The sequence below is a fragment of the Abrus precatorius genome, unplaced genomic scaffold, assembly GCF_003935025.1.
Source record: "Abrus precatorius isolate BTA unplaced genomic scaffold, Abrus_2018 Scaffold8, whole genome shotgun sequence".
In the NCBI taxonomy this organism is placed as follows: domain Eukaryota; kingdom Viridiplantae; phylum Streptophyta; class Magnoliopsida; order Fabales; family Fabaceae; genus Abrus; species Abrus precatorius.
Window position 1 is genome coordinate 37,044,974 of NW_020874428.1, and position 24,575 is coordinate 37,069,548.

The 24,575-nt window shown below is 27.8% G+C and overlaps 3 protein-coding genes and 1 non-coding gene across 8 annotated transcripts; 1 reads left to right on the forward strand and 3 right to left on the reverse strand.

Annotated features, from left to right (window-relative positions):
* Nucleotides 1-1,107: 1,107 nt before the first annotated feature.
* Nucleotides 1,108-5,911, forward strand: LOC113874973. Its single transcript, XM_027513328.1, has 4 exons — nt 1,108-1,218; nt 1,307-1,403; nt 2,165-2,537; nt 2,732-5,911. The coding sequence occupies exons 1-4, from the start codon at nt 1,173-1,175 to the stop codon at nt 3,206-3,208; spliced, it is 993 nt and encodes a 330-aa protein (XP_027369129.1). The 5' UTR covers nt 1,108-1,172; the 3' UTR covers nt 3,209-5,911.
* Nucleotides 5,271-9,172, reverse strand: LOC113874974 (ubiquitin-conjugating enzyme E2 2). 5 transcript variants are annotated; one of them, XM_027513332.1, is made up of 7 exons: nt 8,720-8,762; nt 8,594-8,637; nt 8,221-8,354; nt 8,058-8,083; nt 7,041-7,130; nt 6,869-6,957; nt 5,356-5,713 (listed from the first exon to the last, which is right to left on the reverse strand). In XM_027513332.1, the coding sequence occupies exons 3-7, from the start codon at nt 8,343-8,345 to the stop codon at nt 5,585-5,587; spliced, it is 459 nt and encodes a 152-aa protein (XP_027369133.1). In that variant the 5' UTR covers nt 8,346-8,354; nt 8,594-8,637; nt 8,720-8,762; the 3' UTR covers nt 5,356-5,584. The 5 variants fall into 5 exon arrangements, with proteins under 5 accessions (XP_027369135.1, XP_027369134.1, XP_027369133.1 ...); XM_027513330.1 differs by lacking the exon at nt 8,720-8,762 and adding an exon at nt 8,966-9,172 and having other exon boundaries at nt 5,359-5,713; XM_027513334.1 differs by lacking the exons at nt 8,594-8,637; nt 8,720-8,762 and adding an exon at nt 8,966-9,172 and having other exon boundaries at nt 5,271-5,713; nt 8,221-8,347.
* A 2,493-nt stretch (nt 9,173-11,665) lies between these two features.
* Nucleotides 11,666-11,738, reverse strand: TRNAA-UGC. Its single transcript has one exon. It is a non-coding gene; the product is annotated as a tRNA-Ala (tRNA).
* Nucleotides 11,739-14,549: 2,811 nt separating this feature from the next.
* On the reverse strand, nt 14,550-18,965 carry LOC113874972 (probable WRKY transcription factor 61). Its single transcript, XM_027513327.1, has 5 exons — nt 18,717-18,965; nt 17,197-17,274; nt 16,537-17,070; nt 15,846-15,959; nt 14,550-15,699 (listed from the first exon to the last, which is right to left on the reverse strand). The coding sequence occupies exons 1-5, from the start codon at nt 18,831-18,833 to the stop codon at nt 14,746-14,748; spliced, it is 1,797 nt and encodes a 598-aa protein (XP_027369128.1). The 5' UTR covers nt 18,834-18,965; the 3' UTR covers nt 14,550-14,745.
* Nucleotides 18,966-24,575: the final 5,610 nt, after the last annotated feature.

The following is a 24,575-nucleotide window of genomic DNA, read 5'->3' on the forward strand; positions in this document are numbered from 1 at the left end:
AATTTATTTGCATATATATTTTATTTTTTATAAGATAAAAATTGACTACAATTATTTTTTTCTAAATGTTTTTTTTTTCTATTCCTTTTTCTAAATGTTTTAATTACACCGAGTCTCATTTACATGTTCGTACTTGTGATAATCCACGTAAGAAGTGGAGTAAAATTGTTCCAGATAGAAGTCAATTATATTCCTAAAACTGTTTTATTCGATTACAGTTTACTTCTTTTTTTCATATATTAAAGTCAATTAAATATTGATATATACCAAAATTAATTATAATTATTTTTATAAGTAAAATAATTAATGACTATAATTAAAGCATTTTATATAAGAGACAATTTTAAGTTTTAACCTACTTCTAAAATATAAAAAAAGTAATATATATATATATATATATATATAAATTAACTCATTAATATTTAATTTATTTTATGTAAAATTTACTAAATTTTAAATTCTAAATTTTAAACTCTAAATCTTAAAACTTTTGTTATACATAAAAACATTAGTATCTTTTAATATTTAAAATAATAAAAAATTACAATTTTAATAAATAATATTTATTATGGTACTTGAAAATTTGAAAAAATATTATATATATTTTTAAATTAATGATTATAATTTTTTATTATCTTAAAAATAAAAAATATTAAGATATTTTTTAATTAAATTACTGATTTTATTATTTATTAATGAAAAATATTTCACATATAAAAAAAATACTAAACTCCACTGATACTGTAGCAGTAACCTTATTTTATTTGTTTGTGCAGAAGGTGGGTTGAGAATTCGTGAATAAGCAAAACCGTAAAGCAGTTATTGACGAGGCGTAATGGAACAAAGACCGAATAAATAACAGCGAGTGCGTTTTGAAATTTGAAATTCGAATGCACCACCCACGACACATGGCAAATGGGTCCCTCCCACTTTGCCAAAACCAAACTCTCTCTGCCACGTCAGCGAACTCCCGTTACAGTTACTGTTCGGTGACGGTGTAGCAGCAAATTTTGAGTTTTGCATTGCATTTTCCCGCTCCCAAGACACGTGTCCAAAGCAGACAACCATATAAATAAATTTAAATCATCGTCAAACATAGAACACAAGCAGAGCAGTTACAGAACAGAAGCTTCCAATCTCAAAAACGAGTGTCGTAAATTCAGAACGAGACAATGGAAGAGCCCATCAAGGAACAGCCTCCCTCTGCTGGTGTTTCTGGTACACTTTCAATTGAATCTAGTTCACTCTTATGCATGCCAATGTTCAGAGGCAGTAGTGACAGTTTAATCGGGTGCTTATGTTTCAGGGAACTCTGCGAGACCCAAGCTTCAGAGATACGCACTTCGTTCTTCTAAATTCAAGGAAAACAAACCCGATTTCTCCAATTCTTCTGAATCTAAAAGGTACTTTCATATGTTTTTGTTTGATTTCATCATCAATAGCACAATTTTCAGCATTGGAAATGGTTTTAAAAGAACAAGAGGTTGATCTGTGTTATGAGTCTCAAATTGACACCTTGTAATTCGTTGTTTTGTTTTGCGAAGAGAAGTTGCAATTATTTATTATATTTTTGTCTTTCTATAAAATAACAAAATATTCAGCTTTTTAAATAAAGGTTTTGTGAAGGATTAAATTTAAGTAGTAAAAAAATACTTAAAAGTAGTACTTAGAATTGAAGTATAACAATTTAAGAAAAATATATTTATTACATTAAAATTATTATATTATTGAAGTATAATAAATTTTTAATGAATTTTTAAATTCAAAATCGTTGTATATATTTTCTATATATATAAATTTTGTTGTATATACGTTTTCAAAATAGTTCTACTTATGATTAATGATCCTTCCAGGAAGTTTAGGTTAGTTTATTTCAGTGTAATTTCCTACCTCCAAATCATTTGTGTAATTTTCTTCTGTTTGGGCTATGCCCCCTCTTTAATCAAAAACAAAAATAAATAGTCTACTAATTCTAATGGCTATATCTACCTGTACAGTTGCATCTCTGAGTTGTTCTAACGTTACACTACTTTGTAATTACCTTGCTGTGTGCTCTGTCTCCTCCCAAGGCAACATGAAGAAAAAATAAAAATTTCGTGGTATGAGTGTGCATGTGAACTGTGAAATTGGAGTATGTTACAAAAACTCTCGCTTTCATTTTCAGAGGGACAAGTACTCCAAGTGTAAGCAGAAGTGTAGGTGTTCTTGATTTCTCTGGCAAGGACAAGTCTACTAGTGCTAAACCACCAAGAAGGCTCTCCATTCCAGTCAAAGCATCTACCACTCTGAGCCCAAAGCTGGTTGGCAACATTACTCCAATCTCAGAGACCAGAACAATGAGGTCTGGTTATAGCCAAGCTTCTCAAAGCAGAACCCAAACACCCATTTCTGACATTCCCAGAACATCCAGCCGAATGAAGTTCAATCTCCTGTCTTCTTCTTCATATTGGTTAAGCCAGATTAAGCTATCTGAATCCGCTGCCAAACACTCACTTTCACTAGGATTCTTCAAACTTGCTTTGGAGGCAGGATGTGAGGTAAACCCCCGTATATCAATAAGCAACGCAAAATACAAACACACGAACATTGTTAACTTTTGGTAATAAAAAAAAATTGTTAACTTTTGTAGTTCAAATATATCTATTTATTTTCTTATGGATTGCAGCAGTTAGCTCTATCTTTATATGCCCATTAATTAATTGAAGCTTTTTTTGTTCAACATCAAAAATAGCCTTTTCAGAAGATGCAAGATGAGCTAAAATCTTATGTGGGGCGAAATCAGCTAACTGAACTTGGAGAACCAGTGAAAGAACTGCTTGAAAGCTATAATATTGCAGAAACTATAGAGCAGACCCAAGTGTCCGAAAGCATTTCACTAGTGCCAGAAGAGGGAACTCGATCCTCTGATGATGAAGTGCATTGCTGCTCTTCGTCTACCATGGATACTGCAAAACTGAAACCCAAGTGTAACACTGCTTTTATTGCTCCTGCTGTGAAGGAAACTAGCCAAAAGAATAATGATGCATCCAGGTTGAGAGAAAATCTCAGAAAGAACACTGCAAATTCAAGATCTGCTTCTGGCAGTGGGAATCGTAGGTTAGCTAAAAAATCAGAGAAACATACTAAGCAACAAACAAATAAGGAGAAGGGAAAGAAGTCTGATGTCAAAGAAGGCAAGGGAGCAGCAATATTTCATTTTTTATACTAACGAAATTTTTTAGTTTGGTTAGTCTAATGCCTTCGTATGATTATTTGCTTTCACAGTTCCGATCAGTCCTACAAGTGCTGAAGATAATCTACAGGCAAACAAAGAAAATATGGTAAGTCACTATGGAGTGTAACTTCTATCTGGCTTAATCATAAATTTACTATTCATGCACCGTTTTTCGTTTTAACTTTCATGTAACAGGTGTTAAATTTGATCCTTATACTTTAAATTACTTTTTCTTTATTTTCCACTTTATAGAAGTTTTATATTTTAGTTTTTACATATGAATATTTTTTTTTTATCCTTTTAAGATAACTCCAAGAAAAATATATTCTGTTATAATTTTAATAAATAGTTGTTAAGCCAGTTTGTTAAAACATTTTCGTACAAGGACTAAATCTAGAAACTAAATTAATAATTCAACTTTTTATTTTCTAGTGTAAAAGAAAAGAATATATGGCTAACGTATTGCTTCTTTCATTGGACGTTCAGACCCCTGAATCTGATGAGATCAGTTTGACAGAAGTGGTCGGGTGAACAAGCTTGCAGTTATGAATTTTTTTCATTCTCAAACTTTGTTTGTCTGCAGTGTTTTACGCGTGTGCAGTTTGTCTCTCTACAGGAAGACAGATGAAAATTGTTTTCTCACCGTTTGCCTCTCTGCAGTGTTTGGCAATTGGCATATTTTGTGTGTCCTAACATAATATCGTTTATCAAACCAAACTGTCTTCAATATCATGGTTTGTCGTGTCTATATGTGCTTTTTATAATATTTATATAGATTTCCGACATAAATTTGCATGATTTGTAATTATTTCTTCTAGTATATTTATATGAATTCCAACATTTTCTGATTTTTGGGGGGAACATGAGTTAAAAATGTGCTATAATAGTATTTTAACCTGAGCTGAGAATATTTTTACCAGAGCTTAAGAAGAAAAAAAAATCGTGTTTTAATTTTCAATAATCTCATTTTGCTGAGTCTTTGACCCTGCTGTGCCCAGTTTATTTGTTTGGTGTAAAAAAACAACTATGCATTCTTGTTTTACAATCTTGATTTTGACAATATTTATTGTTGATGAATGGTGAAAAGTTTATTTATAAAAATAGACACTCAAAAGACTTAATAAGCAAATAAGTGAAATTTAGACGATCATATTTGGATATATCCCCTAGATATTGCGGTGTATTGAGATAAAACAAGAAGAAAAATGATATATCTCAACCAATAAAAATTTAAAGGTAAAAGATGAAATCATTTTACAATAAGAAGACTCACTTTAAAGAAACCAGGCTCAACCTATTTCTCAATTTAATCGACTGCATGTTCAATCCTTAGTCAGAATAGATTCAGTACTAACACTTATCCTCATAATCTCTCACGTTTTAATTACATCACTAACCGTGCAGCAGATTAATTCCTAAACTTCTGAATACTAACAATTTAATTTCTAAAATTATCATTTTAAGTCCTAACATTACAAAACAATTGTTTTACTCCCAACTACCAAACAACGAACATCTCAGTTATTAAAATTAAATTAAATTAAAACAATTATCTATAAGACTAAATTAGTGCTCACTATTTCAAATACTAATTTATTCTATTACTCTTAAATGAGCTAAATCCCTCTTTAGCAACTCCTCTCCACCTTTCACATACATGACTGCGAGCCAACTTCAGCATACCGTCTCGTCTAAAATATGCCTATCTCATACAATATGCCATCACGTAAATTACTATCTATTTGAAACAAATAGTAATAAAATCATACATCGCATCAGACTAGTAACATCGAAACCAAAACCAAATATTATTCAAAGGAAGGGAATTCTAAATAGCAAATAATTAATCACCTCATTCGCGATCAGAAACATCAACTTCAGAGGAAAAACCATACAATGGAAATGATATAAAAGTTATTTTCCTAAATCTTTGTGATTATAATATATCAGAAAACAACTTATATCTCGTGTAAGATTGATCACCCAATATCACATGGCAGAAATGTCAGTTCAGGTCACAATACGAGGTTGAAAACAGGATATAAGTTACGATGTGACAGAGAAACCATACAATGTAAATGAAATTGAACGTAGTTTATAAATTCTTGTGATCATAACCAATTCAGGAAACTTCAACTTATACATTGAACCGTGTTGAGAACAATCTGATGCAAATTGACAGAAAACTCTATTTTACATGAACTGACATGAACAATGCATAAACTACAATGAATTAAAGATAAGATGATCCTAACATTCAGAACAGTAAGGAATACGACATAAAATTTGGTAGGTTGACACGGTCATTTTATATGTAGAAATGCAGCCTAATTCATGTCTTCAACGGCCCACAACCACATAAAGATTGGCCTAGTCAGCTGTCCAACTCTGCTCCACAATTTCCCTCACTCTTCGATTGTACTCACGCTTGTTCTCGCTAAACATTCGAGCTGCTTCTGAGTTCGCAGGAGAGTTTGGGTTGGGATCACAAAGCAATGACTGCCACAAGTAATAATTACCTTTCAGAAAATTATAATAACATCCTGACTACTACCATAGCAGGGAATGAATCAATTAAAAAACTGCATGAGGATATTCTATTTCAACATGGAAAAAATGTTCCCCAGAAACTTTCAAATACAATATCGAGATATCCAATAGTAGAATCAAGAAGACAGCAATATGGTCGTACACACACACACACACACACACACACACAAAAAAAAAAAAAAAAACTGGACTTCTCAACCACCCTGGACTCTGAGAATGGCAAACATTGTCATTTTATTAAGTGGTGTGCACTCTCACAATAAGAGCATACTGGCACCAGTATCTCTAACTTGTTCTGAAAAAAGAAAAAAAATCGGGGAACATAGTGCAAGATAGAAATATTGAGAGTAAAATTGCTATTGTGTAAATATTAATCTGACAGAGTGAAATTTGAGTAAAACAATTCATGTATGTGCCAATGATAGCTTGTAGCTATAAGATGCATGAAAGAAAGAAAATTGGAAAAATGTCATCAGATCAGAACAGCAATGCGATCTCTTTGCATGTCAGACCTAAAAAACCTCTTACAGGCAGCCAGGCCCTTAGCACAAACAAGGAAACTAAGTAAACAAACACTTTTAATAAAAGGCTTCAAGGCTTAAAATTCTGTGGTTAATGAGATCAGATATTTAATTGGATAAGAAAGGACTGGCAGACAATATAAGAATAATTTAAAATTGAGAGCCAGTACAACAAAGCAATGTGCCTTATGATTTGTAAAGAGAAGAAGACAATGATAATCTTTTAGAAAATTCAAGTTCAGAATTGCATATTACAAACTTCGTTTGAAAAAGTAAAATTAATAGTGAAAAAGGCAAAGCCAAGTTAAAAAATCAAGTGATCAAGACATGAATCAGCAAACAAAGGGACATTTAAAATGAAAGGTAATGCCGTAATGCCTTGTAGTAGATAATTCTTCAATCCACAAAAAGGAATAAGTAATTTGCAGAGCCACAGGATTTTGCATTAATTTGTGCAAAGTTTTGGTGTGACAACGCACAGATTCCAAAACTCAATAGTGTTAGTTATGTAAATATGCATGCTTGTAATATATAGAACTCCACTGATTTTGTGATAAATCATATATACTTTAGAAGATAATACCTGAATAGAAGTGAGTATGGCAGCTACATCATATATAGGACTCCACTGATTTTGTAATATATCCAGACAAATACTTCCATCCGCATAAACTTCCCAGAGTAGAAAAATGACATTAGTAGCTAGATAGGTAATTTATGGATAAGAGGAATAATTTTTTCCACCTAAAACTTACTGTTTGGATGAAACATTCGAGAGACGAATCGTACAGTTGGTGGCTTGTTTGGATAATCCTCAGTAAATTGGAGAGTCAACTTAAACGTACCTGAATAACTCAAAATATGTAGACATGTAGTATGTAAATATATCTAATATGATAATATTAAGTGACAAAATTGACATTCAATATACATAGAGACTACCCATCCATGAGCTCCCAAATTTCATTTAACTTTTCAAAACTAAAGTACAACAAAGCTCATGCTGTAAAAAAAATCAGCCAAATAGTCTAACAGAATATATCTCGCTATTGTAAATGTAAATGCAATCTCCTACACAAATATATGCAGCATATAAATAAGACATGCTAGGAATTATACTCGCTCCTTTTTATATAAGAACCTTTTAAAGATTTTGTTAGTTTTTAATATAAGACCCTTTACACAGATTTAGGAGCATTCATTATTTTTTCACATATTTGCCCTACATTATTTAACCTTTCTAACTTCTTAACAATTAATATAGTGATAGAATTCAACCTTAACTAGGGGTGAACTTAGAATGTTGTAATTAATTTTTCAAAAAACAATACATCAACTACTTTCAACAACTTGTCCTAATCTATATGATTTAAGTGAAAGTGTCTTATAAAAAAACTGCAGGGAGTAATTAATGTTGCAAACTGAAAACAAAACACCAACAGCCAAGTCTTCACCAATTGGAAACCAAAAACACGAGAGAAATAAAACCACAACATACCATCAAGGAATATCTACATGTCAGTTCTACAAAAAATCTCAATTTTTAAGTTGGTGACGTGTTGAGAGCTTCCCAAAATCTTTTAGAGGATGGAAGGGATATGACATTCTTTGCAACATGATTCTAATACCATATACAAAGCAAGCTCATCAAATATTCTAATACAACAGAATCATTAAAAGTGCATATAATACACGAGATGGCTGAAAAACTTAGTTGACACATATATCAAATTTGTTTCCAGGTAGGAGCCATAGCAAAAGGACAGACTCACCTCCATCCCATGGAGTATCGTCAGGACTGCAATCCAAAGCAGACAAGAAAGCAGAAATTGCTTATCCATCCATACTTTAACAAAGTGAAAAAATGAAATAAAACAAAGTGACTATATTACGCAACAGAGCAGTGCATATTTATCCAATTTGAATTCAACTCACCCAAAAATGACAGCATTCCACAGCATTATGTTGTTATCCTGGGGCGCTCCACTGATTCCTGCAGGTGGGTCTTGTTGCAGCCTCTTGAAGTCTCTCATGAGTCTCTTCCTAGCAGGAGTCGACATTGCTACCACCATGAAAAACCAACCACCACAGCGAAAACGAAAATGACTTCAATTTTCTTTACAACAAAACGCGCCCACACACACACGCACAGCAGAACCTAGTTCACTATTTGCAAAGAGACACACCCAACCAACAGGCCGATTCTGATTCCACCAGTAGAACAAACCATAATTCATTTTTGTACGCAAAGAGCATACAACGTGCAAAATGAGGGATAAGATTGAGAGCACATTTTGAAACCCTTTACGTTTAATTAGAAAGTTCAACTCCGCAAAATTTCCACAATCATTCCTAGGGCAAAAATTTCACACCAAATAATAATGATAATATAAAAATAAAAATAAAAAATCCCCACTAGTCTCATTTCTCATACAACAGCTTCGTCGGCAACAGAGTACAAAACCCCAGATCAAGAAACAGTGGGAAATTCCAAGAAACATAAAGAAGAAAGGGGCTTTAATGCAGATCCACCCTCGGAATCAATCATCCACCGTCCAGGACATAAAAATTATAAACTCGAACATACGACAAAACAAAATTAACAAATGATAACAAAAGCCCCAAAAAAAAAAAACAATTTAATTGAAAAAGGAGGAAAAAAAGAAAGAAATTGAGTCACCCGTTATGTATGAGTCGGATTAAGATTGAAAGGGAAAAGCAAGATCATTCAATGGATGAAGGGTTATGGGTGTGGGATCCAAACCCGTGGCGGCAGAGAAAAAGTTATTGCTTCGATCTTTCAATATGCATTCTCAGAATTTGGATGCGTGCTGTATTTGTTAATGTATTGCAGTCTAATCAACCTTCCCCACTCTCAGCTTAATATATCGTATGTGTATATATATATATTTTAAAAATATCTTTCTGTTTTAGTCTTTCTCTTTTTTTATACTTTATTCATCAACTTAATTGTAATAAACTTTATAATTAATTAATCAACATTTTATTTTGAAACATAATAATAATTTTTAACATTTTATAATTAATTAATCAACGTCCATTCATCTTGAGAGTAAAAGTGATAGCATAATTTCTTAACATGCTTTTTATTAGGATGTTCTTAACTATTATTTTGAAATTTCTAGCTGAAAATTTTTAAAATTTAAAATATTAAAATCATGATAAAGTGAACTAGAAATTAAAAAATATTAATAATTTGTTTTAATTTTTAAAATTTTAACTGATTTTCTTAATCATTTGTTTACATCTACTTTTTTATTATTAATTGAAATTTATTAAAATAGACTAAACAATATAAATTTCCATTTCATTTAATAAATTTTACATATAATTTTAAAAAATTTAATTAATAGTAGAATTATATTACTAATATATCTCTTGATCTTAATTCTCAAAATCTAAAGTTGAGCTGCTTTTTATTTAAGATTACTAGAGTTTAGTCAATGTTATGCTAACTTATTTGGTTTTAGAAAAAATAAAATTTATTGTTGATTTTTAAATTTAATTAAAGATGAAGTTTGTACTTTTTTTATTTTAAGCAATAAAAGGGTTGAAAAATAATTCATTACATTTAAAATAAAAAAATTAATAACTATTTTTTAGTAAAAATATTATTAATTGTTAGATGTGTAAAATTAGCTCTATAAGATATTATTATTAAAATAATAAAAAATATATAATTTTAATTTTATCTTGAGTTGATTTTGAAAAATATATTTATATAAGAAACAATAAAAAAATATTTTATTAATTTGACTATTTTTATGCAACTTAAAAAAAAAAAATTTAAACACTTAGTATTCTGTTTAAAATATAACAATTCTTATACATAATATCAAATTATATTGATATAATTACACGCATTATTATACTGTTTAATATTTTAATATACAAATATTAATCAAATATTTAAATTATAATTATATATTATTTAAATTATTTATATTGTATTTTTTTAAATTAATATTTATAAGATTATTATCAAATGATTTTTATTTTTAAAAATTTAAAAATTATATATTATATTAATTTTAATAAGTATAAATAAAATATGAAATACACATATATATATATATATATTGCTATTATCAAATATATATATTTTTAAAAACATCAAATTATATATATATATATATATATATATAATATGTAACTGAGTTTTTTAATTTTAAAATTAAATTATTCAAAAGTATGAAAATTAGTATAACTTACACAAATTTTATCATACTTTAATTTCACGTTCTATTTTGTAAAAGTTAAGTTAATTTAGAGAAATTTAAATTTATCGGTTGAGTGTGATTAGATGAAATGTTTTAAGTAAATAATTTTAAAAATTATAGTTTTATAGATTAAAAATTGTTGTTTGAATATTGAAATTCAAAAAATTTAAAATTTTAATATTTTTTAGAAATTTTTAATTGATTAAAATTAAAAAATATAAATTTTAACGAAAAGAGTGAAGAATAAATTATTTATTTATTGTCTATTTCATTCATTTTCAGGTATAATTAATTCAATAATTTAAACTGTATAATTTTAATTAATTTTATCAAAGTGATAATTTTACTTTTTTTAAAATGTGAATAATTTAGTTACTTTATCTAAATAAAAATATTTAAAACGAAGGATACCCAATTATTCTATCCAAATAAAATAGTTTAAAATAATAAAATTTAAACGATTTAATTTAAATATTTAAACAATTTAAATTCTTTAAAATTTTTAATTAACTGGTCCAAAATCAACCTAAGAAATCTTCTGACATTGAAGCAGGATAAAATTGCTTATATTTCTCCCATTCAAAGCTCTTACTTCTATGCTCGGAATATCTTAATATTCAAGGAAATGTTAGAAAGAAAAAGTTATATTAAATATTATATTTTCATAAAATGAATAATCATTGGTTAGATTGAAAAAAATGTCTTTTAAATAAATCTAAACAATTGAAACTATTATTTGAGAAGATGTGATTTTTTGTTAGACAAGTTGACTTGAACCAAGTATACTTCATTTTCTATTTAGGCAAATTAAATTTTATTGTTATATTTAATGCGATCGATTATGTGGGGACTGGAGAGTTTTGATAAGATTGGAATGAGAGTGACACTTTCCACTATCATGTACAACAAATCCCTGTGACACTATTGGTTCATTTGGAGAAACTGGTAAGGTTTATTTATTTTTGTAAGATCAATATCACAATATAAATTTAAAAAATTGCTTCAATTTATAATAGTTAGCGTAAAGAGAGGTCATAAGAATTAACTTTTTTTTGCGTGGATTTGGACGAAAATATTAAATAGAAAAAATGATAATAATATATAATGAAAATATTAGGTAGCTGTAAAACCTACTTCTCTGGAGATGCAGGGGATCGAACCCTGTACCTCCCGCATGCAAAGCGGGCGCTCTACCATTTGAGCTACATCCCCTTGGGGAACTTTTGTTATCTTTTCATTACTTATGCGTGTGTTTATCTCAATTATAATAAATAAAATTCATTAATGTCAATGAATTAAGTATTTTTTTTTTATCAATAGGATAAAAATAATATAATTTCAAAAGTTATTTTAAGACTTATTGATCGTTTATATCTTTATGAGACAACTAAAATGTTACAATAAATTGTGTGTACAAGAAGAACATCTATGCATATATAAGCTTTGTTTAATTGATTTTTACCAATTAATAGACTGTTATGATTTCACGTGCACAATATTAGCAAATACTTGTTTTGATTTTAAAAAATAAATAAATTTATTTGTATTTATTCAAATAATATATTATTATTATTTTATTCTTTTTCTCTATTTTGTCTTTCCGCTGAACATACCCTTGGATCCTGCACAAACAAGCAGCACCAACTCTCGAGACATATCATGATTTGGTCGTTAAATTTGGCTCTGAAATAGGACAAGATAGGTCTTAGTCAACGTAAGTAACATCGTATAGTGGACTTTCATAGTTGTTTATCAGATTTATGGAGTATTACAACGATTGACAGAGAGAGGAACTAGTGTGTGTGGCACTGGTTAAACTCTTTTAATCCACATTGATTTATGTATCCACAATCTAGATCAAGTATCCCTATCACATCTCCATTCCATGAATAGTTTGCATTAAGGTATTGTTTGGATGCAAAGAAAATTATGTGAAAGAGAATTCGACTTATGATTCCAGTGTGATAAAATCTTTCCTATGATTTGACAACATCATCTTTTAGTAGAAAGAAGAAAAGCATTAATGTGGGGTTTACAATTTTATTTTCTCACAAAAGATTTGTGATTTTGGGTAATGGTGTGAGAAACCATATGGGATTTTCTATACCTTCTATTTTTATTAAGCTTAACAACACATATTTTTCTATTTATTTCTTACCTATTTTTCATTTTATCCAAGAAAGTAATTTCACAAACGACAATTTACAGCTACATGAAAAACAAAATCAATACAAAACTATTTTTGTGATTTTTGTTTCGGATTTTATATAATTTTTTCAAAAGGTTATTTTACAAAAAAACATAATATGTTTACTTAAGTTTTGGAAAGTTGTTTTAATCATATAACTCCAAAAAGATGTTATAATCCTAACTATTTTTTAAAATATATAGAAATTATTTTTATGCATTATTAAAATCATTTTAAATGTGAAAGAAACAAGCCCTCATATCTGTGCAATACAGGGATATCATAAAAGCATAAAATGAACTATGTGATTATATATTGAGTATTTTTATAACGCAAAGAATTGTTACACAAAAATTAAATAAACATAGTTGCTTCGATTCTTTAAGTAATTTACCTCTTAATTAAAAGAAGAAACTAAGATGACAAGTAACTCCACTCTCTTATAAAAGTAGTTTTTTTTTTCTTTTAGTGTGAGAAATAGCTGCTAAGACCTAAGTGTGAAATGGTCCTTTAGTTTATCGTATACCAGACTACTATTATTTTATTTGAATTTTTACATTAATTTAGTTTACTCACTATATAATATTTATTGGTATTGTTAAAAAATTAATTAAATCATTAATTTTTTTAAATATCACTAATTTATATAATTCTATAATTGTATAAATTTTATATTATCTTTTATTCCATCATACACACACATATATATATATATATATATATATATTATATTATGCAAAAAAAACCCTTAATATTATAATGCATTTTGAAGAGATACGCGGCAATTAAAAATATTTTAAATAGACAAATATAGTTACAAAAAAACTAAACAAACTCAAGTTTGTAAAATGTAAATAATGTTTCTAAGACTAAATCTCACAATTATGAATAGTTAAATAAAATATAATTAATAATAATAATTTATGTGTAAATCTCATATATGTAGCTTTATCTATCTTTATATGCAAGATCATCATAGATTATTAAACAAATATATTTTCAAGAACAATTTTAAATAAAATAAATGATTTTTCTTACATTAAACATTTTTTAAAATTTAATCTTACTTTTTTGTTAATTTATTTTTTATTTTAAAAATTTTATTTCTTTAATTTTAGTCTTATTTAGTATAATAAATATTTATTATTTTTAATATTTTAAAAATTTATTTAATTTTGAAATGATTGTATAATATATTATAAATTATAGTTTAATAATACATGTGTAGTACTTAAAAAAATTAGTAATTTATTTTAAAAAAATATGTTAAACCGTGTTTTTTAAAAATATATTAGAAAAAAGTCCAAATCAGTCTTTAGTCCAAATATTTAATCAGTCATTAACTGATTTATTTTTTTTTGTTTTATTAGTTTTCTAAACTATTCAAATTAATTATCTAACATTCTCAATTTTCAATCTAATCGGTCAGTCTCATTCGATTGATTTGTCAATTTATTTCACCAATCACTGTTAATCTGTGGATTAATTGATAATAATAATTTTAATTTAATCAACAATGTTAAACTTGGGTATTAGATATGTAAATGTGTTAAACATTTTATTAATTTTAATAAAATTAGTTTTGCACGTAATTTTTGTTATGAATTCTTAGATTATTGACTGGTTCGTAGCTATCATTTCATCTTATTCAACACCACCTTGAATCCAACTATCAAAATTAATTGCGAGTAATATTTTTAGATTGAATAATTTATACTAATAAGAATATTAAGAAAAAATGATTTTGGGTTGTGCTCGAGATCCCGTGTGTGTATTATACATCACAGCATCTTCATATATACGTACGTACCACTGCTAAAAAAACTTCTTTTTAAGCCAACCCTAACAGTGCAGTTGTGATTCAATGTTGGATATCAAATTTCATCCCTAAATCAAGGGAAAAAAAAACATATACGTTTCTTATTTATGCGTCTATGCTAAATTTTACTTAGCATCTTAATTACATCAATTCAACGCAAGGGAAAAATAGTAGCTACCTAGCTATAGCTATATAGAGAAATATATCACCAATTAACTGGTAGTGTCGCTATTTTCCGCAGGAGATGCAGAAGTACTTTTGGAGGTAGGAAACGGCAAAGTAGACGGTGGTAGAAGCATCAAACTTGTGGTCTGTGTATTTGCTGGCGTTTTGTTCAAGAAGCTTGATGCACAACCATTGACTTTGGAATTTGAAGAAGACAAAGTAGAATTAGACACAGGAAAAGCCTCTGGCCATTTCATTTTCTGACTTGAATTTTCTCCAACACTTTGATTTCCTTGCGTGCTTCCAATGCTACCTTGCGCCCCAATAAATGAAGTAAGTGCTGCTGCCAAAGCAGATCGAAAAGTTGGGTCTGCTGTGATCGCTTTGGTTGCTGCAGATATAGTATCTGGTAGAGCGCCTTGAGGGACGGTTGAGTTGCTGTTCTTATGCATGTAGGATTCGTAGATATTTTCCATTTGTTGTCTTCCAAAGTTTAAAGTGCTAAGGTTATTACTCTTATTATTACTATTGTTGTTATTATATGGTTGAGTACTATAGTTGAGGAACCCGTTGCTCCAAGACATTGCATTGGAATCGGAGGAACTGAAGCTGAGGCTTGTGGAAGAAGGGTACCTGGGTTGGTTGTAGCTTGAAGTGAATCTAACAAAAGGGGATGATGAGGAAGAGGATGGGTTTGAAGTGAGGTCAAGAGTGATGGTTGGATGTGAAGGTGAAGATGATAGTGCAGGGTTGGACAGGTATAATTGCCTTGATTTGGAACCATCTGAGAGATAAAAGTTGAGGCCATGGAGAGTATTAGGAGCAGTGGTGGTTGTTGAAGGTATTGATCCAGAGAGAGAGCTTGATGAACCAGACAACAACATGGAAGCAGCTGCGGAAGTTGTGGATGCCATGGCAGTAGCTGAAAGTGGAAGAGTGTGATTGTGAGTCCCTTCGTAGGTGGTGATTAAAATGGACATGTCCTCAGCACATCTTTGCACCTGAAGTCAATATAACAATTTTTAGGTACACGAGGCTGCATTTTTCTTTGATAGTGTGTTTCTATAAGTCACAAAAGAATTTCGAATTTTTGATGAATTGAAACTCAATGGCAATGAGTGTAATGTCTGTATAGGTAGATAGATACCTGTTTTCTTACTGGGCATGATGGTGCAACTGTGCAACGATAGTAAGCTCGAGGGCAAGGATTTCCCTTTGCGATCTTTTGTCCGTATTTTCTCCATTGACATCCATCGTTCATCTGTTTCAAGAAATATCAAAACATGAATAAATAGCTTTCTATATTTTGAAACTGTTCACGAGTTTATAATTCTATATATGTCTCCAAACATTATCATTTTTCACGTTATATTTTTCTTTTTCTGACACCCCTCTTATATCACGGCTGTTTGTGGATAATTTTTATTTAGAGACACCACGCATAGAAACTAGTAAAAACAGAAAATATTTAAAAAGATCTAAATATTTTTCTCCCATCCTTAATTTTGAAAAAGGAGTAAGTCTTTTATTCTTTTTCTTTATAAGGTAAGGAGAAGTGTGTAAAACGTAGAAACTGCAAAATACCATTATTTGCGCGGTATGTCAAAGTTGAAAGGAAAATGATCATTTGACTCCAAATTTTAAATGTTAAATGGGTAGAAAAAGAAGGACAGGTAGGGAAAAATATAAGAGAGTGGTGATAAAAGATATGATGGAAAAGAAGAAAAAGATAGATTGAAAAAAAAAAAGATATAAGAGAAAGTGAGTATAAGAACGTAAAAGTTAAAGTTAAAAGATAAATGCCAAATGGAATTAATGAGCTGTGAGAAGAGTTATACTGTTGGAGTGTCACATCTTGCTCTGACGCAAACTCTAGCTTTCTTGGTAGGATTTTGGTGAGCAACTTCGTCCTCTGAATCTCTCGTTGTCTTGACTCCCTTAGTGGGTGACCAAGTCTCCCCAGCTTCTTCTTTCGGCACTTCAGAGCTATTTGCTGGACTTGGATCTGCCAAAGCTTCGCTAGTGCTTCCCGATTTTGATGTTTCAAATTTGCAATCTAGTCCAAGAGTCAACTCTTCGTTAAACCCTTCATCCTTCATTGGTTTAGAAACTTTGGATTTCTCATCATTTTTTGGATTACTCGGAACTCTTCCTAGACTGAGGGAAACAAGATCTGATTCCTCTATTATTTCTTGATGGTTACCATTTCCTTTATCATCATTCTTTTTTGTTCCTTGCTTAACTATATCTTGAAATTGCCTTTCTAGTGTCCGATATTCATTCATTATTTTGTTCAAAGACATCTTTAGCCGTTGATTTTCTTCTTGCACTTCGCTCATTTCGGCTTTAGTAGTCTCAATCTGATCATCAACCTACAACCCCATTGGTACATATGATATAAGTACTAACTATTCTTATATAAAACTAGTTTCTATAACTCTTAAACAGTGAAAATGAGAACAAGAAGAAAAAAATCGTTGTATCATAATAAATTTAACCTCTTCCTTTTTGCTTGACGATGTGCTTGGTCCAGCCTCCAGTGTGAATCTTTCGGTATTAGCAATGGGTGGCTCATCCTATATCGCACCAGCAATCACCAAATTAATATCAATATTAATATACATTTACAAATCAAATACAATTTCTCCGTAATTATTGCTTTTCTCTATATTTTTCATGGATGCAGGCATATATACAATTAGGTTGTTGCCAATTTGGCCTTAATATATTTATTCCTTAGCTTGTTCCTTCCAAATAAAATAGAAAATTTGGGAGTACTTCTCAATATCGATATATATTAAAAAGGAAAATGATAATTCAAATAGTGGAATCAAGGATGGAAATGATTGTATTGAATGAGGAACTGTATATGTGAGAAACTGAAAAAAATTTCCGTTTTTAATTTCTTTGCCCTGTGAGAATCAATTGGGTTTACTTGCATGTGCAGGGTGAATTATCATGTTTTAGATCTCAGGAGTTATTATATCAGCCACTTGCATGGGTCAACTGTCATCAAAGGCGTGGATTAATTATTTAAACCCTTTATAGTAGCTATATGTGCCAAAAATTGATAATATCTCCAATAGATTTTTGCCAATTACATCCCTGATTAGACATGTGTTTTGCTTTCTCAATCGATGGCTTCTTTCTAATATAAATCTTATCTTCTGGTGTTGACTAGTTCAATACTATTTTAATATATGTACTTGTCAGGTTGTAGATAATGTTCACAGAGATAAATTATTTTGGAGGTATTTACATTTTTTACTATGCATTATAGCAAGCATAACTACTAAAGATTGATGTTATATATATTATGATTTTAGGATAAACAATTTGTTACTGGTGAGGATGATGAAGATATAAGACAAAATTGAGAATCAGAGTCTGTTTTAATAAGAAAAACAAATTAAACCCTCTAACTGTTAATTCGTATGCCCTAATTGAATTTATTATGATTATTTTGCCTCGTATTATATAATCGGAAAAAAATTTCACTACTGAAGACACAAAAAGCAAATAATAATAATATGTTTAAATTTTGGAAAATAATGTAATCAATATAGATAATTAAAAAGGGATGAAAGAGAAGGAATTGAGGAGCTGATATGTGATCAACATCAACATGATCGAAATATCGAATAATATTAACGCAGTACTTGATAATATATATTTCATCGGTCAGTCTAATTTTATGTAAATCTTGTAGGCTTTAAAAGTATTCGTATGACCGTTTTACGTTTAATGATAATGAATAAACAAAACCGAAATATTCCCAACAAAAATTGTTTAAGAACACATATCATATAGATAGTTCCAATACAGCTTGATGGTAATTGTGGGATTATTTTGAACAAAAATGGATTGCAGATGCAAAAAAGAAAGAAATCGATCAGAAAAATAAAATCTAAGAAAAATCAACACAAATTAAGAAGGAGAAACGTTTTTGTCATTTAGAAGATAAAACTGATGGCACCATAGATAACTCGATATTAATTAGGAGAGAATTAATCTTCACCTCAACAATAGTCTCTTGTTTATGACGACCTTCCTCATCACCAACACTATACTCACTTCTCTTTTCTTCCTTGAGTCCACCACCTCCGTCACCAGATCTCTCCGAAGCAAGCTCCATAAATGGAAAGATAGCGCTATTCTTTCTATCTTCTCCGCAGACCCTTCTAATTCCTGGCCTCTTTCTGCGTTGTTGGTCTTCAAACAAAGCCTTTCCTTTTATATTAATATATAGTGTCTAGAGAAAGAGGGCCTGCATGAAGAATTTGACTCTTGAAAATATTTGACTAATTAAAATGAAAAAATAAATAAAAAGAAAATTAGTGATTGGGGCCATCTTTGAAGTTTCGTACGTTTTGTAAAGTCACATGGGCCAAACAACAACAACGGTTTTCAGGTCAAATTTTTTGCAACACCACCGGTGACCGGGGCTTTCCTTTTTCTATGTATCTATATTAATTTCTTAGTCTTCTCTTTGAGTCAAGCAATTTAACCAAGTGGGACTTCCTTGCCTTTGGCGTATAGATACACACCATTTAAATGAGAATATAAGATTAAACAAATTTTATCTCTGTCCATTTTCTTTCTCAACAGTGATAGGCGTGAGAAAAAATGCACCAATTTGAGAGTAAATGTAAATTTGGATTTGGGTGTAAACGTTACATTAATATCAACTATTCACTCTCCCCGCGCGTTTTGCAAGTGACCCAACTACAACCATCTAGATAGAAAAAGAAGACTCAGAAAGAGCACAGGTGGGAGGGTCAAAGTAGCGTTGTGAGAATTCTTCTTTGGACGTTCATGCTGAGATATTGATGGTAATCTATATCTTAATAATATCTAGGGTTTTTAACTTTCACCTACTTGTTCATGGATATCAAACCATTTTAAAATAATCTATTTGCTATTTCTTGGCTCGCTGACGTAAGAACAACTTAAGGAAAGGAATGATGGAATGAGTATACGAATGAATTATGTTTTGAAAAATTCAAAATTCACCTCTTTTTATGATTTCTTGTGGGTGGTACTACTTGTATAATGTTTGTAAGTCCAAAAAATGGTGACCATTTTATGTAATAATTTTCTTCTACCATTTCTAGAAAAAAAATCGTTTTAAATTTTAAAAATTGTAATATTTTTGTAATTTGAAAGAAAAAAAAAATGTTCCTTACACAACTTTAAACACTAAAACAAAACTATCAAAACAAATGAAGTTATTAAGGTATACATAATTTGATCCATACTTATATAACTGAAGATTAAAAATATTTATACATTACAAAAAAAAAATCATACATACTAAGAAAGTTGGTCTGAATAGTAAGCGACTCAATATTATTTAAATAAAATTTTAATTCAAATAATTATATACTCTAGTGATAAGCTTACTCATTATATTCAAATATGTAACCTGAATTAGATCTGATTAAACTAGATAAAAAACTAAAAAAAAAAATTATATACAGTTTGTATTAATTTAGATGTAAATAAATTATTAATATGCTTCACATTAACAAACAATTATATATATATATATATATATATATAGAGGTGTAATATTAATTATTAAATATCAGACCATTAACGTAAATTTATAGTATCTATATTAATTTAAATTCCGTTAGATAAAATTTATATTACCTTTAACAAAATAAAAGTTATATATTAACCAGAATAAGTTGCCTTTTTTTATATATATAATTATATATTCATTAAGTGCTTATAAAACAAATATTTATAATAAATTGGATAACTATTCATTTAATCGATTTAGGTCACAACATGGGTATTTAATACTTATGCACATTTATGGATATTAATATGCATAAAATAAATCAATATAAATACATATATGATAAGCATATATATAATTAAAATTAAATTTTATATGAATATTTTGGTTGTTTTGTAGATATATTATGTTATAATTTAATATCTTATTATATTTTTATTTTACTGTAAATGAATAATCTTGTTTATATTTTTTATTAATTTATTTGTGTATTTTTAAAGAATAATTATTATTTTATAAAAACATTTATTTATTATTATTAATTAAAAAACATGTTGAAAATGACATTTTAATTATAATAATTTATAAATAATGTAGATGAGTATAAAAATTTAGATAGGCAATCAGTACGAATATATGAATCAAAATTAGTACGTGTAAAAATATAAAAATAAGTATCAGTAACTTTTTAAAATACAAATTTACAAATAAATACTATAGTATCTTACTAAAACTTATAATATGTTTACAAATAATCAATTTTGAGCCTCCTCCTTCTTCTTTTTCATTTATCTCAGTGGTGGACTTTTTTAATTACTTAATATATCCAAGAGTCAGCATCTCAAAACACGTTTTCATATGGTATATAGTTTTTAGTAGGAGAGTAGAAAGAATGAATAAACTATATTTGTGATATGAAATTTTAGAATCATATGGCTTTCATTTAGAGTCTTTCTTCTCCTCCTAATTTTTTCAATTATCGAATTCTTAAGATAGAATTAATCTGATAACCCTATATATATCTAATCAAACGAACTTTTAAATCCAAATTATATAATAATCCTATAAATGGACGCATACACATATAAAATGGTCAACGGAAAAGACTTAAGAGAGTATAATAATGTTATTCAACTAATTATATTGATGTATATTAAATAAATTCCATATGGAACCACAATTAATTATTGTATTAACCATTACGTAATTAAGTAACGTGGTCACATATTTGTTTAATTACAACTTGTTAATATAATATCAATGCATCGTATATGTCCTGCGTCATCACAGCCATAGAAAATGAGGAAGGCAACTTAGGTTGGCAAATGACAGAGATAAAATATTGAACTTTCATGGCCATGCCATTTACTTTGTATATGTGTATTATTAATTTAATTATTTTTTTACGTGTATCTAATAACATTTTTTAATAATAACTTTATGAAAATTCATAAAATTTAATATAATAATATTATTAAATATTATAATTTTAAATAAAAATTTGTTTGTTAACTTTTATTATAACATGTTAAAAAGGTATAAATTAATATTTTTTAATCTCTACAATTTTGAATAATGATTAAGAAAATAAATGATATTTTAATTTTTATAAAATTTTACTATTAAATTATAGTAATGTTACTACATAATTGTTTACTAATTAAATATATAAGATATAATATAATAATAAATATTAAAATATCAAAGAAAAGAAACACGATAGAAAATAATACAAGTAAATAAATCCACTTGCATGTTTGGTAGTTCTAAATGGTAATCGTATGTAATATACAAAAAATAACAATCTTTTTGTTTAAATGCTTATGCATTGAGACAATCTAGGGATCAACTCCGTTGACGTCTAGTAATGTCATGCATCCCCAAATACAGCCTGAAGAGCAATAATTGAATAATGAATGTTTCATCTACTTCTCACTCTCACCTTTTTTATAAATAAATAAATAACATTATTTAGTAGATTAAAATTTAATAAAAAAAATCATACACGTAAATTAATATTATATTTTTAAAGTATTTATAACATTAAATAATTAAATTAATAGTTATATATTAATTAAATAAACATATGAATAATAAGTGAGTGTTTTTAATATAAATTTCACAATAAATAATAATATGAAAACTATTTTTATAGGTATCTAACAGTATAATAATATTTTTTATAGTAAATGCTTACTAAATTTATAAAATATCACAAATTAATTATTGATTTTTAATGAAATATATTTATGTATTATTACATGCTCGTATATATTTTTTTAAAATAATGATTGCTAAATCTAAAATATATATATATATATATTATAATTAAGATGAAATTTATTTATAATTATTTTTATACAAAAATTCAAATAAGTATTCCTAAACTCTTACTCCTTCTTCCCTCTTCCGTGTGTTAAAAGTGAAAAAGGCTCCTTAGAATTAAGTTTGTATGTGTATATAAAATGATGAGATCAAACGCACACATTAAATATTATTTTTCTTCAACTTTTGACTCTTTGATATATTTTTATTTTGAGTGTTCTCCACACAACAGTTCTCTCTTGTGCAAAGACGATTAGCTTACATGGTTTAATTATAGTAATATATTCAACTATCTGTAATTATTCCTTTTTGTGTAATGTGTTCGATTATATATAATAATATCCACTTGAGCGAACATATTTTTAAATAATTTGAGTAAACTAAAATTAAACTTTTTTATGAGACATATATAATATGAGTTATTGCTAATCTATGTATTTATATGATAATTTTTCCTTAAAACAACTTTTAAACCTATAAGTATTGCAATCATTATTATTATTTTTAAATATTACGAATAGCAGTCGAACAAAGTACCTCACATGAGGTTACAACTTCTTTAAAGCTTTTACTTTCACTTATTTAAGTAATTAATTAAATTTAATTTTTTAAGAAAATTAATTAATTAAATAAGTTAAATTTAAGTTTAAGGTTCAATAATTTTATAATAATATATAGATATTTTATATATATACAATAATATATTTATATTATATATAAAAATAAAAAAATTAAATTTTGTAATATTATTATATTTTTATTTTAAATATAAACCTATTTAAATGATTTGATAGTATTTTTAATAAAAGAGACTTATAGTCTGTCAAAAACCTTAATATAAAATAAAACATTAAAAATATTAATAAACAATCAGACTTTAAAAATATTAAGCTTAATAAAAAGTTAATAATAAATAATGAGTTGAGCATAAACTTCAAAATTATTAAATAATACAACTGTTAACAAATTTTTTTTTTTCTATAACACAAGTATATAAATAAAAGTTCTTCTAAAAAATTATTACTAAATTGTTTTATTTGATTTTTTAATAAACTACTGATTTAATAATTATAATCTCAAATAATATAATATCAATTTTACATATTAAATTTAAATAAATTAAATACTTATAACTATATAATTTCATGATCAATATTTATTTATATTTAAAAAATTATACATAAAAATAAATTTATTCAATAAAATATTCATTATTGTTTGAATTATATAACTTTATATGAATTTAATTTTTTATAAAATCAATCTAATAATGAAGTTGGTAAATTTTATATTTATACAAAATGTTAAATTAAAATTTTAAACAAAAATTGTTTCTAAAATAACCTGACACCTAAGCACACACACAGGTGGACCAAGAAATTTCTATTCGAAAAGGTTTACGTGGACCGACGTGGCGGACGGGTATTGGTTCTCACCAGTATACATTGGAAATAGAGGAGTCCAAAACGACTAAAATGAAACTGTACGGCTTTAAGGTCAGAACAAACTTCAATCCTTGATTCAAAGAAAACTTTTCTATAAGTTTATATATAATTTAATTGAAAATTTATAATATTATAATTAAGAAAATAATCGAATACACATATTAGGTTAAAAAATATAAGCATATACGTAATATGATTTTAAAATTTGTTTCTTAAAAGATATACTTTGTTAGTAAAGGCAGGTGGGATTTGAGTAGATTGATTTAATAAAAAAAAAAAAACAAATCAGCTGCGTTTTTGTAAATTATTTAGCTAAACTCAAATATCCCACTAACAAATAAATCAAAATTTAATTTTAGTTCAAATTTATTAGCCTGTGAACCTGATTTATTATTATTATTTTTGTTTTATTTAATGAGACTGGTAATAAGTTTTACAATAAAGAAAAGAGATAGCAAAATGGGAAAGAGACGTAACATATATATTATGAAAAATTTATCCCGCTTACTCGTCATTTATACTTATATATTAATCAGTAGAGTTGACTCAACAAGATATTAATGAATAACTTCTTAATATA

What these genes read in the sequence shown, in the direction of transcription:
- LOC113874973 (XM_027513328.1), top strand. Translation starts at nt 1,173, where the DNA reads ATGGAAGAGCCCATCAAGGAACAGCCTCCCTCTGCTGGTGTTTCTG. An exon ending in TCCCTCTGCTGGTGTTTCTG is followed by an intron (nt 1,219 to 1,306) that starts GTACACTTTCAA and finishes CTTATGTTTCAG; the next exon opens with GGAACTCTGCGAGACCCAAG. An exon ending in CTTTGGAGGCAGGATGTGAG is followed by an intron (nt 2,538 to 2,731) that starts GTAAACCCCCGT and finishes CATCAAAAATAG; the next exon opens with CCTTTTCAGAAGATGCAAGA.
- LOC113874974 (XM_027513333.1), bottom strand. Translation starts at nt 8,357, where the DNA reads ATGGTGGTAGCAATGTCGACTCCTGCTAGGAAGAGACTCATGAGAGAC. An exon ending in TGGAATGCTGTCATTTTTGG is followed by an intron (nt 8,084 to 8,220) that starts GTGAGTTGAATT and finishes TTTGGATTGCAG; the next exon opens with TCCTGACGATACTCCATGGG. An exon ending in TCGAATGTTTCATCCAAACA is followed by an intron (nt 6,958 to 7,040) that starts GTAAGTTTTAGG and finishes TACTCTGGGAAG; the next exon opens with TTTATGCGGATGGAAGTATT.
- LOC113874972 (XM_027513327.1), bottom strand. Translation starts at nt 18,833, where the DNA reads ATGGAGCTTGCTTCGGAGAGATCTGGTGACGGAGGTGGTGGACTCAAG. An exon ending in AACAAGAGACTATTGTTGAG is followed by an intron (nt 17,275 to 18,716) that starts GTGAAGATTAAT and finishes GGTGCGATATAG; the next exon opens with GATGAGCCACCCATTGCTAA. An exon ending in CATGCCCAGTAAGAAAACAG is followed by an intron (nt 15,700 to 15,845) that starts GTATCTATCTAC and finishes TATTGACTTCAG; the next exon opens with GTGCAAAGATGTGCTGAGGA.